This window comes from Gopherus flavomarginatus, chromosome 6 (genome assembly GCF_025201925.1).
Source record: "Gopherus flavomarginatus isolate rGopFla2 chromosome 6, rGopFla2.mat.asm, whole genome shotgun sequence".
Lineage (NCBI taxonomy): Eukaryota > Metazoa > Chordata > Testudines > Testudinidae > Gopherus > Gopherus flavomarginatus.
The window spans coordinates 5987815-6003778 of NC_066622.1; the positions used below are offsets into that span (position 1 = coordinate 5987815).

The following is a 15964-nucleotide window of genomic DNA, read 5'->3' on the forward strand; positions in this document are numbered from 1 at the left end:
GGTGCTGTAAAATCACATCACCTGTATAGGTGCCTCGCTAGATTTTTGTGTTGTGTGCCCAAAAGGGTCGCTCTGCCCCAAAATGTTACTTGCCTGGGTTGAGTGGGACAACAGTCCTGCATGCCTTTGTTCTTGGGTTCCCCCTTCTAATACACCTGTATTCTTGGAGTCATAAAATTGTGTTGAGAGAGGAGGGAATCTCTGGGTGTGATCCAGTGCGTATACAGTGGGGAACAGCTACAGAATCAGGCCATAAACTGGAATTAGCCTAAATATTGTTAAGGATCTGGAACATGGAGGTTGGAATTTTAGGTGGTAATCCGCGCTGTTGGGTAAATATCTTATCCTTGACACGTCCAGAGGGTTGACCACATGGCCATAGAAACATTAGCTAGGCTGTTGCTACCACACCAAGAGTTGGGCTTACTTCTCCCCCAAACTGATGGGTTCTGTGACTCTTGCTTCTTTGATTGGTAACTGCTAAACTTTTATTGCTTCCTAGTCACTCTGGAGGGGCCTATAATCTGAAACATGAGAACTCATAAGACATAGGCCCATTAAAGAGCTGGCATCCTACCTTATCATGGGCCTTCCAAACATTTCTCAGATAGTAAACCAGCTCACTGGCATTCAACCGTGGCAAAGCTTACACCTTCAATCAGGCAGGGAGCAGGAACCATGGCAAGGGACTTCTCTCTAGCTCTTTGTCACAGGAGAGAAGCAGGTTTCAACTGTCTATATTGGATCGGTAACCTTTCAGAAATGGTGTCTTGAGTCTTCATTTATTCACTCTAATTTAAGATTTCGTGTGCCATGTTAACATTTTTAGAAGGTCTCTTTATATAAGTCTATAATATGTAACTAAACTATTGTTGTATGTAAAGTAAATAAGGTTTTTAAAATGTTTAAGAGGCTTCATTTAAAATTAAATTAAAATGCAGAGCCCACTGGACTGGTGGCCAGGACCCGGGCAGTGTGAGTGCCTTTGGCACGTGCATTATAGGTTGCCTACCCCTGGTCTACATGATGTGACTATATGTTTGGCCTTTATTTAATTTTGTTGCCATGGAAAATATTGGAGAGATGAATTTAAGCAAGGGGTAGAACAGGGTTTCTCAAACTGCGGTTGCCGCTTGTGTAGGGAAAGCCCCTGGCAGGCCGAGCCGGTTTGTTTACCTGCCTCGTCAGCAGGTCCGGCCGATCGTGGCTCCCACTGGCCACAGTTCGCCATTGCAGGCCAGTGGGGGCTGCTGGAAGCAGTGCGGGCCGAAGGACTTACTGGCTGCCGCTTCCAGCAGCTCCCATTGGCCTGCAGCAGCGAACCAGGAACAGTGGGAGCCGCGATCGGCCAAACCTGCAGCCCTGGCAGGTAAACAAACTGGCCTGGCCCGCCAGGGGCTTTCCCTACACAAGCCGTGACCCCAGGTTGAGAAACACTGAGGTAGAGTGTACATGGAACTTCTGGGAGATTGCTTTTTCCAAGTAGCCCTGCATGAACACATTTGCTGTTGAATAAAGATTGGAGACATTAATATAATGACTATTCTGGAGCCTAGAGAGGCTCATTGCTCTTTTGACCTTTACTGTACCAGACCCCACTCTCACTTCCCCGGGCAGCAGGTAAGGTGACCAGATGTCCCGATTTTATAGAGACTGTCTGGGGCTTTTTCTTATATAGGTTCCTATTACCCCCACCCCCACCCCCTGTCCTGATTTTTCACGTTTACTGTCTGGTCACCCTAACAGCAGGAAGCAATAGCGTGGAGGAGAAAGAGGCCGACAGCAGCCTGGTAGTGATTGTGGCCCGGCAGCAGGAAGAGAGGGGCTGGCTTGAATGAGCATGCCCAGACACAATAATCCTCTCATTATAGCATGGCATTGTAATGTGGGCCATATTTTCAGTACCTATGAAATGGCCCTAGACTTCATTCATTAAGGTTCTTATCTTCTGCAAAGCCAACCCATGTGAGTGGAACCTACCTAGAATAGCATGGTGGATCGGGGCCTTAGAGAGGAATTATATTGGAAAGGTTGTAGCAATCATCTCTGATTGGTGATAAACCCTGACCACCTGTTTAGGTAACCAGCAAATGTAACCTTATAGCCACTGATTTTATCAGAAGACTTTTCTTTCCATTTTTCTGTTGGTAATGAAAAGCCATAAAAGGCAATAACCTTGCAAATTAGTCCTTAATCTGTTGGCCAAGAAATTTAAGAATTGACTATACAAACAACAGTTAATTCTCAGGAGGTTCAGTTATGTGAAGCATTTAGATCTGAAAGACAGCGTGCAGACCTAAGAGATTCATTGTGTTTTTTAATCATTGACAACGAGTGAAAATTGTATTTTTGAGAAGCAAGTTATATAAAGTACCCTGCGATTAATGTCATATTTGTCATTGAGAGAAATAAATTGACCCTACTTACCAGAACTCTTCTGGATACTATCTAAAAGGCTGGGATTCTTGTTAAGAAAAATGATTTATAAATTACAGGTCAGAGTCTCACCTGATGAAAACTGGTATCACTCTAGATTCCAAGAGAGCTGTGCCAATTTTCATCAGTTGAGGATATGGCCATATATATGTAAAACTAATGAATCATGGTCACATTAACTCAGCAGATTGCCAAGGAGCTCCTATATGCTGATTTCTCATTAAACCATCAAAATCAAATCATATAGGGCACTGTTTCTCAACAACTGGTCTGTGGACCAGTGCTGGTTCTTGAGATCTCTCTGACAGAGTTTAGGAAGGCAGCAGGCAGGTCCCTGGTATCAAAGAGGTTGAGAAGAACTGATGTAGGGGATTTAGTTCGTTTTTGTGCTTTAATTATAGAACGGACTGAAAATAAATTAAAAAAAGACTCATAACTTCACAAGTAATAGACATTCTTTAAAAAAAACACATACACACACATTGGTCTTTTTCCCCTTTGGATCAATATTTCCATTTATTCCAACTGGAAAAACATTTGTTGTTTTAATACTTAGTCTTGTCTCTCTCTCTCTCTTTTTTTTTAAATAATCATCATCACATTCTCCTTACAAACAACAAAAATTTCCTAGCAATAGTCTGTGGTATGGAGACATTCATCTTCAAGCTTTCCCACATTCGCTGCTATTGACAGGCAATAGTTTGTTCCCAGTTACAAAACACGTTACGTTAGGTCCCAATTCTGCAATGGAATCTGCCTTTGTGGCTCTAACTGCAGGAATGGGTCAGGTGCATACAGGTCTTTCAGTGCCTAACTATGCAGACAGGTGCTTTTGTAAACCCCTCTAGGTGCCTAACTCCCATTGACTTTTAGTGGTGCCTAACCTGTTAGGACAATCCCACTAGCCACTTTGCTGCATCTTTAGGCACCTAAATACCTTAGTACCTCTGCTCCTTCTGCCACTGACATCAGTGGGAATTTTACCATCAACTCCAATGAGAGATTGATTGAGTCCCCAAACCCTCCACAATATAGTACAAAAGCTGTTGTGAGCTGGCAACACCCTGGCCTGCTGGGAACATGTGAAAGAAATTGCACCCATATTACAACCTTACAGAAAATCTGCCCTCTTCATTGTCCCATCTGAGACTAGGATGAGACACACCTTCATGTCAGGACTCAAATGGTTTAAAGCATACAGAGAAAAACTCACATCCACCATAGCACAATACATTTGAGTCCTATTTATATAACACTCTACCATGTTGATGCTTTTGTAGATTGATTCTAGCTCCAAATAATGGGCTCAATCCCATCCTGGGACTACACACTCCAAACTCCTATTGACCTCCAAGGGAGCTTGGGGTGGAGGGCATAGCTCCACGCTGGAATTAAGCCCAGTGTGATTAGTTTGTATTCATTTTATAATGATCTATGTAGCAGGCGGTGTTGAAGATTCCTTTTGGTAACGAACAGCAGTTAACATAATCCAGGAAACTAGAGCACCATAAAACAATTCTACACTCAAAACAACGTCATGCTGACATCACACAATTGCACCATTTACACTTTTATTTACTCCAAATAATAGTTCAGAATTTAGTAACATCAGCATTCGCTACAGAGATGGAAAATTCCTTCCCCCACTTTGGTTGTTAAAACTTTGCAGACGTTTGGTAGTTGGTTCTATTCTAATTGACGAAAAAGTCACTTTTGCAATTGTAAAGACTCCTGTATGTCATGGATAGAGTAACTGAAAATCGAAGGTGTGAGCAGACTCCAAAACGCCATCTAGGCCTCTTTAAGATTGAACAAAGCATAAAAAGTTCTTTTGATTTACCAGGAATGAAAAGACTTAACCCCTCCCCCCGCCCCAAGATTTCACTGATATACTTAATACATTTGATGGCAAAATGAGAAGGAATTGTGAAGTACCATTTGTTTAGCTCTGGCTGAAAACAATAATGAATGTGCATGCAGTTTCCCAGTGACTCCTAAGATATAGAAATTCCTCTGATATTACAAAATACAAAAATATTTTCTCCAAACTCTCATTTACATGGCATTTACAACAATCATGGAAATAACTTAGACTCCAGCACTGACTGAGAGACCAATTACTTACCAAAATGGGTAATGAAAACCAAAGCGGATTAGGAGAACACAAGCTATTCGCAAGCTGTTGATTATAGTGAACAGTGGTAACTAAAACAGATGGACAAACTGGACTTAAAGAAGTGGCAGTATTTAGGAAGAAGAGGAAAAACACTAGGTAAATATTACAGGCTAAAGTGAATCGTTTTTTTCCAAAGTAAAATGTGCAAAATATATTCACCGTGCCAATGATTTATGACTACTTATAGAAGCCAATTTACAATCTTCTTACAAATCCCCAGTCTTCAGGTCTGTTTGTTACAATAAAAAGCGCATTGAAGATCTAAAACAGTGCAAGTTTATGAGTGAATTTACATTCTCAGAACGTGCCCAGGCAGTGACCCTGTTACGATATGATACAGTTTTTGCTCTTTTGTCTTTTTCGGCTGTGCAACTGTCCTCTGCCACCCAACGTGGAAGACTTGGGCATGCCATATGATCCATATTTGTGCAGGAGCTCCTCGCTGGTAACGTATCGGAGATGGGCAGGTTGCGGGATTGGCTCCCCAAGGAAATATCCTTCATTGTCAGACTCCGAAGAGGAGGAGCAGGTAGAACACCAGTCATATTCGGCAAAATAGGGGCCCCATCTCTCCCCCAGATGGTTCTGCAAAGCAAGATCTGACACAGTCCTTGGACACTGACCATACAGGTCTCTGCGGGGGCCCTGTTCCATCGTCTCTCTGCAGCTTCTCTGATGCATGAATTGGTCATAGTCCTCTCTGGCTCGCAGCGAGGGCCTCTCTTTCAATCGACAGCACTGTTCGCTGGCCAGATGGAGGGCATTATCCGAGCGGGAGCGTCTGGACCGCCGGGATCTGTGTGGGCGGTAACGCCGATCGTCATCCCGGAGATTAGTTCGTCTGCGTGTGCGCTCGCTCATAGGGGGAAGTCTAGCACTATCCTGTCCAGGAATTTTGTTCCCTGGAATCCCGCTGTCATACTCAAAACTCTGATGCATCCTTCCATGTGATGGCATCTCTCTGTAATTGGCAGGATTGGCAAGGTCGCGCAGGTTCGGCTCCATATCTTGGTACTGTTGCACAGACAAGAGGCTACGGACGGACTCGGCACTTCTAAACTGCACAGAGGAGTTCAGCGTCCCCATGTTACTCATCTTCTCCGAGACGTTCATTCCAGAATCTTTGCTCAGATCAGGCATTGAGAATCTAGAGAGGTGCTCCTGGCGCTTGGCGCCACCGTCCGCAGAGAGTCCTGGTGGTGAAGAGGAGAAAAAAGGCCGTTAACATGAGAATCTTCCATTGCAACAGCACAATGCAAGGGGCTGCACTTTGCTTGGCAAAGCCGATCCCAATTGTCAAAAGCAACCAAGGCCCAGAGCCTTAAAAGGTATTTAGGGACCTAACTCCCATTGGAATCACATCTGAGGATCTGGACAGAAGTGATTTTGGGTGCCTCACTTGAAACACCTGAAGGAAGCGTGATTTTCAGAAAGAGCTGAGCACCCTCGCTTTAGTAATCAAGGCTGCTTTAAGGTGGTGCAAGTTGCCTTCTTCCTCCCCCTGCAAAAATTGGAGGTTTCCAAAATCACCCGTCACTTTTCAAAACCTGGACCCAGTCTCCCCTCATATTTCTATTAGGACATGACTGAAACTTTGTGAGAATGACCAGTGCTATCCCTGGCAACGTTCATGCTTCTGTAGCAGTATCAGGCCTTCTGTCCTATGACAGCCCACTGTAATAATGAGTGGTGCGATCAGACACCATTCAGAGACGTCAGGGCTGTACCTCGTGTAATACTGTTTAGCCACTAGGCAGCGACATGGCCACAAACTGTTGAGCAGACCCATACGCCATCCTGTGGAGGACACTGGTGACACAGAGCTATTCCGGAAGGACAGAGCAATGTACTGTCACAAATCCAAGGCCACCAGAATATCACAGTAATAGCAGTGACAGAAGCCAGACACTGGTCCAAAAGCACAGGCTTCCATCACTTGAGCTCAGCTAGACTATTAGCAATATAGGGTCTATGTGACCCAAAGAGGAGCAATTCTGTCATCCAGGAGAGGGCAGTGGTGCAGTTAGGCACTAGCCCAGGAGCAGCCAACCCGTGGCTCCAGAGCCACATGCGGCTATTCAGAAGTTAATATGTGGCTCCTTGTATAGGCACCGACTCTGGGGCTGGAGCTACAGGCGCCAGCTTTCCAGTGTGCCGGGGGGTGCTCACTGCTCAGCCCATGACTCTGCCACAGGCCTTGCCCCCACTCCACCCCCTCCCGATCCCTCCTCTGCTGTGCCCTTGCTCCTCCCCCCCCCGACCTCCTGCATGCCATGAAACAGCTGATTGGGAGGTGCAGGGAGGCACTGAACGGTGGGGTTGCCAGTGAGCGGGAGGCACTGGGAGCTGGGGGCGGGGGGAGCTGATGTGGGGCTGCTGATGCATTACTGTGGCTCTTTGGCAATGTACATTGGTAAATTATGGCTTCTTCTCAGGCTTAGGTTGGCCACCCTTGCACAAGCCAGTCCACTACAGTGGTGCACATTGTCCCCCACATGTGGGTGTGGAAAGAGGAAACAGTTGCTTCCATGGCACTGTGTACTTGCCCACTTTGTGCGTCAGGCTGATGGAGGGCCTGGGGCCTGACTAGGCTGTGGTGGGGAGGTATATGGAATCAGGCAGGCACATATCCAGGGCCATGGAGATCCCCCAATACAGTGGTGGGATTCTTAAGGACCCCAAGGGGAGCCGGACTGCTACACAGGAGCAGGGGTTGCCAGTGCAGAATGGCCCTAGCCTTCTATTGATCCCTGGGGAACTGCCTAATTTGGGGGGAATTATCAGGGATCGTTGTGTAGATTCTCTGTCTAAGAGCCTCCTCTTGGAGGATGGGGGAGCCAGGCTAATATTAGCAGTGAGACGTACAGAATGGCAACTGGATTGGAGTTCAGTGACTCTCTGCAGCGGCAGTAGAGGGCTTGTTACAAGAGCACAAGTCAGCTCACCATCCCCTTTGGACCGGGAACTAGACTACAGCCAATGTTCTTTATTGTTCCTCCCAGCTCTGCTCTCCCAGCCGGAGAGGCTCGGAGTATCCGCGCACTGCTTGGTAATTGGCTGTACCCAATGCTCATGTTGCATTCTCTAGGTGCCACATTTCAAAAACTATTTCAGCTGAAGTATAGTTTATTCCAAATCAAATGTTGAAAGTTGACTTTGGCATTTTTTGATAACATTTCAGTGCAAACTAATTGGTAAGATCTCTGCAGCATTAGCATGGTTTAAAGCATGAGGCATGCCCCTCATGCCATTGCTGAGACAGTCTGCTTTGCAAATTGATTGAAAAAATTCATAAATAAATTGCTTTGTTTTTCTTAATAAAACTTTCCATTGCTTAATCTACATCCTGACTTCTTTGGCATAAGCCATTTTCTGGCAAACTTCATTTTATTAAGGCCAAATTCTGCTCTCAGTAATGATGGTTTAAATCTAGAGCACTTCTGTCAAAATCAAGATGTTACTCTGGACTTTCTGCATAATTTGGTCCCTGAAAATCAGCTGTTATTTGACAGAAAACTTCAAAGATTGACCAGGATTATCAAAAGTGCTCAGTTTTGGCTTAACCCTACTCCCACTGAAGCCAATGGGAGTGTTACCATTGCAATGTTGCCAACTCTTATCACGAGTCGTACAATATTTGGTGTTTTTCTTCAAGCCCCAGCTCCTGGAGTCAAATTATTATGCGAGAATCTCAGCTTTCATTTTAGACAAAGTATATTTCTAGACCTAATGATTACAGAGAAAAGCTAAAAAATGTGACTCCTAAAGACTCAAACACCAGAAGGCAAATAAAACAATGGTGCATTTTTATTTTTTAAGCCAATTTCATGATGGTGGAGGGGTGAGACTCATGACTTTGGAAATTTGGGGTTGGCCACACTGACTTTAATGGGAGCAGAGTGAGGCCAACCCTGCACACTTTTGAAAATTCCACCCATAATGTCTGTTTAGAAATAGTCCTGCTTTACGCTCGATGCCATTTTCATTTTTCCTTTCCTCATTTCCCCACTCCATCATCCCTATTGCTATTTTTCTGGCAAATGAATCTTTGCTGCTTGAACAGTTATCTTCTGCTCCTTGTTCCTCACTCTGTCACACCAGTCTCTTCTACAGCAGTCAGTTTCAGGATGTCACTAAGAGAAGACGTACAGCTTCAAATGAGGAATAACTGGCCTTTAGCAATAAGCAACACCAGCACCACTTTGTATTTATATAGTTTCAAATACCTCTGTGTATTTCCTCAACAGCAATGGATTAAGCCTCAATATCCTATGACCCAGACACAGGGAGAGAGTGCAAATAATTTGCCTTGCATACACAGCAAGCCTTCTAGATCAGACATTAGAACCCGCCTCTCTTGACTTGCAGTCCCATGCTTTAAAAACACTCCGTTTCCTTTAATTCATCATCAGTAATAATAAAAATTACTGTCTAGGGAGAGTTAAATAAATATGGAAGTAGATCTAGAGCTGAACAATATTTTTAAATTATTCAGGAGATATAAGAGGCTCCTTAATCCTACCAAACAAGACACGTTTAAAGGAAATGCATGTGCCACCATCACACTGGGCTCTTATGTTGGAGATATGAAATTCTAAAGAGATAATCATTTATTTCAGGTAGTGCCCAGGATGCGCTAGGCCAAGGGTTCTCACAAGAAATTTTTTGGTGGCCTTAGCGTGCGGCCACCAACTCTTGCTGGGGGCCGCTCTAACAAGTTTTCCTAAAATATAAATATGCACATATCCATGTCCAAATCATTGTAATTTATTTCATTGGGGATTTTTGCTGACTCAGTGACAAAATAATGTGCAATTGTCTTTATTCTTTACAGGACCTAAACAGAACAGAAACAAAATAAGGTGCTTTGCAAGGTCTTGTCTTTTTTTGTTATTTCTTTGGCTTTTTTGATTTTTTTTTTTTTTTAAGAGTTGCTAGCTAGTAAGTCTGCTGTCAGTTTTCACAGCAGCGGACATACTAGCTAGGTGAGAGGCTGTGAAAAGTGATATTAACAAACATACAAATATCACTTTCCACAGCAGACTTACTGAGCCGCAGCACAAGCTGGGTGACAAATTAAGCCCTGGACAACGTGGGTGGGAAGTGGTGGGGTCCAGAGTCAACGGGGGATTGGTGAGCCCGCAGCTAGAGCTTGAAGCCCTGCAGCCGGGGAATGGAGCCCCGCAGCCAGAGTTTGAAGCCCTGCAGCCGAGGAATGGAGCCCCACAGCCAGAGCTTGCCGCCCACCGCTCCAGGGTGGAAGCTGGAAGCCCAAGGGCCACGGCCCCTGGGAAGGTGGGGAGCTCACATCAGCTGCCTGCTCCTTTGGCATTTGTGTCTCCAGACAGGGGTGATGAGTTGTATGGGCCCATGTTCCAGCAAATTCAGGGCCTCAGGGGCCTAGCTCCACCAACGTTCAGGGCTGGGTCTCTCCCCCCCGCCCCGCCTACTGCGCCCACATGCCTTCCCCAAGAGTCCCTGCCTGACCTGCTCCCTGGAGAGCGGGCAGCTGCCCCCTGCGAAGGGAGCGGCGCTGGCAGCAGGGAGGAGGGGAGAAAGTGCAGTGGCATGGCAACCCCTCTGTCCCACTAGGCTTATCCTGTCTGGACCTCCTGAGCAGTAGCCTGCGGCACGGATGTGCGTTGGGTGGGTGGGAGGGGGAGGAGATGAGGGCCCCTCCCCTGGAGCTCGCTGATGCTGGTGGGGAGAGGGCTATGGGGGCCTCCTCTGTGGCCCCAGCCCCCAGAGAGCCTGCCTGCTGCACCCCAAAGTTTGAACTCATCCCAGCCCAGCTCCACCCCAGAGCCTGCACCCCCAGACAGAGCCATCACCCAACCCTAACCCTCTGCCCCAGACCTGAGCCCTCTCCTGCACCATGAACCCCTCTTCCCTGGCAACACCCCGCACTCCAACTCTCTACTCTACCCTGAGCCTCCTCCCACACTCCAAACCCCTCGGCCCCACCCCACTAATTTTGTGTAATAATAATCAATGGATAAATTCTTAATAAAGTTACCCAGAGAAAAAGAACAAAAGGGTAATTCATCAAGTGACAGCCTGAGTTCGACCCCCAGCTTGCAAACTGACGTTATACAAAAGAAAGATGTGGAAAATCTAAAAGATAAGAAAAGGAGTTTTCATCAGTTTTGGCTATCAAGATTGACATTGCTGGAGTACAATAGCGAATTAGACAGAGCTTTTTGCTTTTGAGGGTTATTGATCCAAGAGTGCTTGCTTGGTTGTTCCCGTATTCAAAAGAGTATTAATAACGTTGATATTCTTTGTTAAATACTTTTTCTTACGTTAGTGATATTGTGCAATATTGGGAAACTGTTAAACATTTTCTGTTTCCGGTCCATTTTTACATTTTAAAAGACATATCAGTTTACAAGGCTGAGGTGTGTGTGTGTGTGTGTGTGGGGGGTTTGGGTGGGACTCTGCTAGGCACTTTCCAAACAGAAGAGACACAATCCCTCCCTCAAGGAGTTCACCACCTAAAGACAGTCAGACAGACAGGTTTGTGGAAGGGAGTACAACATATAGACAATGACGTTTCTATTGGCCTTTAGCGCTGTTAGCCTTTTCAAAGATGTCCGAAGGAGGAGAGGGCAGGTCATTAGGGCATTGATGATTAGGTTGAAATTTGTGTTTGGTGATCACATGGACGCCACAAGCATCAGAGGTGTGACAAGACTGCTACTAACTGACAAAAATTGAATGTCCAGACAGACCTCCTTAAAAACTTGGCTAGAGATTGAGCTGGGTAGGGATACATGCTCCCAGGCCATGTCTTGAGGATGGCAATGTGTTTCCACATTGTACAATTGGGTCAGAAGAAAAATAAATAGCATGTGGATTTCTGGTTGGCTGCCATGTGGTCCCACTCTTGTATACTGGCAACCCATCAACCCACAGAGCTTCAAGCCAAGAGTGTCAGTGCAAGTAACAACAGCTGTAATAGTGAAAACAAACAGAACTGCAGAGGATAAACATGGCCAATGGTTACTTGGCAACAGAACATGTGATGGCAATGCAATACTTGCCTGTTGATGGAAAGGGACAAGAGGCACCATAGGAACTGCAGAAAGGGCAGACAGAGCATCAGGAGGAGGAAGAAAAGTTCTAGAGCAAAAGCTAAACGTCTGCCAAAGAGAAAGGCCCTCTCCTCTCCGATGGACTCACCAATACCCTGGGCCTAGATAAGACTTTATATATAAATTACACAGTTAAAAATAGGACCAATTTCCAAAAGCTAAAAGCCCCCAGAGCGCCCCCAAATTTCTCCCATGCTTTCTCCCTCCCGTCTCCTCACAGGAAAAGCTTGGGACAAGTGATGTGCCTTGTTGTACACACCGTGCATCTGCTTCATAACCTTTGCTCCCTGCTACTGTAGGAACCTCTATGACCGAGGAAGTGGGGGCAGGAGGGGGTTGGAGCTGGCCTTGAAGGTGCTTTGAGGTTCTCTGATAAAGGCTCTAGAGAAATGCAAAAGTAAACTCCATGAGATATTCAGCAGATAAGCTATTTAGGCATCTAATGATGCAGAAAAGTGCCTACAGCTACATCTTTAGGTGCTTAATTCCCTATGGAAATCTGGCCCTGAGACAACGTGTGTATGATACAGTCACAAACACACATACACTTAACCACAGTTACAGTAGTTAACAGCAGTTCCCCTGACTCAACCTATCGTGCAGCAGAACTACTGCATGATATGAGGCCTTTCGACATTACTGCAATACAAATGACCAACAGTAAACGTACAGTTAACGAGACAGATGTGGAAGCTTTCGGTTTACACATGACATTTATCGACATTGCCTCAAGGTACCATTGAGCTGGCAGTTTGAAAGTGGCAGGTTGTAACAGGCCGAGTACTGGGATAGTTATATGCCTAGTACCAGCTACAGGCCCCAGAGTGCCAGGTGCCAGTTTAACCAGGTCCTCAGCATAGAGGGAATCCTCAGCTAATGCTGAGTTGACGTAGCTCTAAGCCACGTCCTATCGCAGCAGATGAGCATGGGGGAGGTGACTGGGAAAAGAGGGCATGTCAGGAGCGCCTCTGCAGTCTGGCTAATTCCAGATGCCAGAACAATACCTTGGGGCCATGGGCAGCCAGGTGTAAATAAGAGCAGCCTTTGGGCTGCCCTGATTTATACCAGGAGCCAGACTGGCTCGTGCTAGCTCCAGAATTGTTTCTCTCCCAATTGGATTCCTAGAACATTTTAATATAAATTCTGTTCCCCGACTAAGGCGCAATTGAGGAAACGTGAGCGTGAGTCTCCACTCCATTACATGGGGTCTGTAACCATTACATGAGTGTGTCCCCATTGACATCAATGGAGATATAAAACTGGGTGTGACAGATCTGCGATCCAGGCTTTACAGCTCAGATCCACAAAGGTATTAAGCCTCTTAACTTCCAATGATTTCAGTGAATCTGGGCATAGATCTTTAATTGTGCTCAGTACCTTCCAGACTCTCCCCACTCACAACACACACTGAGCTAGGTTTCTTGAGAGTCACATAGAGAAATAATTTCAGACTATAGGGCAAGTGATGCAGTGTTATCTAATAGTGGGGTTTAAGCAGCACTTCTTAGGGTCCATGGGATTCTGGGGCTCTTCACCCACAGAGCCTCATTATTAAACACCCATCGAGATTTAGAAGAGTGGGGAAAACGTTGGTGATAGCATGAACCCAGTTCTGAGAATATCTACCATAATCACAGCTAAACAATCCCAGGGCAGACTACAGCACACACTCTGAGAAGCCCCCAACGCTGTTCCCAGAGGAAAGACACTCCAATGCAAACAGGAAGTCAGTCAGCCGTCCAGCAGCTGCACAGCGTCACACTGCTACTCTGACCACACCCGTGGAGAGAGGTTAGGCCCGCCCTAGCAAAGGGGGAAGCCAGCTTTTCATTATCTGGCTGAACTTGACTCAAAATAACTTTGCGAAACCTAACCAAATCCACTTGAAACTTCACGAAGAGAAAGTCATGCCAGCATGATTTTTTTCCTACCAAGTCTGAAGCAAATTGGAGACGGTGTTGGTGGAATATGAAGGGTTCAAAACAAAATGAGGTGGGCTTCACTTTAGAAGATTTTGCCTCCTAATCTGTCAAAAAATAACTTGGCCTAGAAACTCCAAATTTGTTTTAATCTTGTTGATCTTGGCATTGAGGGGCACGTTTCACTGGTCTGACATTGCTGGAGGAAATTAGCTCATTAATCAATGGCATTGATGCAGATATTAGGAATGCTGTGGAGCTCTTAAAGTGAGCAAAGCAAGGACATATGTTCTAGGCTATTCACAACCACAGGCTGTGGAATTCCTAAAGCACCTAAAATGCAACTGAAGCTTTGAGGTTGAGCTACAGGAGATGACTTAGTGATCCAAGCACCAAGGCTGAAATCCTGTTCCCACTGATGTCAATTTGCCGTTGACTTCAATAGGGCTAAGATTTCTAAAAGTCTCCATGAAGCTAGGTTTATACCTAGGGAATAGGTTGGCTCAAATATCCTGATTGCTCTGTCCAAACATCAGAAAATCCATCATGCATCCATCACGCGACGGATGTGCCCTGGTGTCCTGTACCAACCTTCTCCTGCACCCGGTCTCACGCCACAGCCTGCCAGATAATGAAAAGCTGGCTTCCCTCTTTGCTATGGCGGGCCTAACCTCACCAGGGGCAGCTGCAATTAAGGGCATCATATCTATATCATTTGTAAAGTGCTTTGGGCCAAAAAGTGCTTTAATGGGATATCTCCTAAGATATTAGTCACAGTGCATGGAGTTAGGCACATGCAAAAGCCTTTTTGCAGGATAATGGCTTTACTGTAACAATAATGAAAGATAATAACTTCTTTGCTTAAGTGTTTTATCTCCTGCTCAATCAAGCAAGTGCCAATAAGTGGATTCTAACCAGGTGTCACCCATTTTAACTCTTAACTCTTTTCACTCTGGGCTCCTTGTTGCTGTGATGCTCTTACAACCAATGTGACTTTGCAGCTAGGCTGTCTGTGCTTTGCCTTATAAACCACAATGACCTAGATTCAAGGTGTCAGCATCACCAAATGTTAATACACGTGTCTGCAGGGTTTGAGATGTTCTCAGGTCCCGGGGCATCCAGCGGTAGCACGGTTTCATATTAGTTAGTCGCGATTATGGTCTCAGATGTGTATTGACCCTCCACGGAGGAATGAGTAACTGTGTTTCCATGATATAGATGAATGTACCATTAACCTTCCATCGTCTCTTTTTTCTGACATTTGTATTTTAATTACAACTACAAAATCCGGGGTGATCCCCTTAAATTACTGATATTCATTTACAGCCCCCTTAGCTCCAGCTTAATGATGTGTTTTGTCTGGGAACACAGTTCATAATTCGATCAAGTGAAATGTTACCCTGGAAGAAAGAGAGAGGGTCCCTGCCACGCAAAGGATATTTTTCTATTAAAGAAATTTGAGAATCTGTTTCACCAGACTATCCAGGGGAGCGGAAAACTTACTCTAGCCCATGGCTGGAGAACGATTTTATTGTACAAATATAGTTTTTCTTTTCCCCTCACCTCTGCAGGACCTTCTGAAATGTCCCTCTTGATTGGGATTAAATCACCATCTCCTGATGACTCTTCAAAGCCTCAATGTGAGAAGCCAGAACAACTGTGTGGCCTTGCCAAGCCTACTGCCGTGTGACTTGGCTGAAGGTAGATGGCTCCCCGGTGCTACCAGAGCATGGCACAGTGCGAAAGGCCAAGCATCCTGTTTTGCTGATTCAAGTCAAATTGTTGAATGAAAACACCTGTCTCATCAAGACACCATGAAATTCTAACCAAGGACCAAATTGAGCCTCCAGTTACTTCAATGGCAGCAGTGCTGGTACACTTGGTTCTTCCATAAAAAGGCTAGAGTGACGGGGGACTGCAATATCTCATCACACCCTGTAAACTTCCAGTTCCAAACAACACTAAAGCCTCAAAGCAAGACTGATTCCATCTACAGGCGAGAAATCTGTGTCCCCACTCCTGCCCGCGCGAGGCTGACCAGACAGCAAGTGTGAAAAATCAGGACCGGGGTGGGGTGGGGGGAGAATAGGAGCCTATACAAGAAAAAGCCCCAAATATCGGGACTGTCCCTATAAAATCGGGACATCTGGTCACCCTACCTCCTGCTGTCTCATTGACAGCAATTGATCTTAAGCAACACTACTTCCAGTTAACAACTGTATAGTTACAGGAGTACACTCCCCCTAATGTAGATACACTGTACAAAGGTCAAATGAGGCTCACGGCCTGTAACAGCATCCTTGCGTAACATCAGATTAAGCTTCATTGGTACAAACCCC

The 15964-nt window shown here is 45.5% G+C and overlaps 1 protein-coding gene across 7 annotated transcripts in view; it reads right to left on the reverse strand.

Moving 5' to 3' along the window:
* Positions 1-4545: 4545 nt before the first annotated feature.
* PRICKLE2 (prickle planar cell polarity protein 2) overlaps positions 4546-15964 on the reverse strand; it is a 190596-nt gene continuing 179177 nt past the window's right edge. For all 7 annotated transcript variants that reach the window (XM_050957332.1, XM_050957337.1, XM_050957334.1 and 4 more), the window contains one exon: positions 4546-5805. In XM_050957332.1, coding sequence (XP_050813289.1) covers positions 4937-5805 — 869 coding nt within the window. In that variant the 3' untranslated portion in view covers positions 4546-4936. The remainder of the gene's footprint in view (positions 5806-15964) is intronic.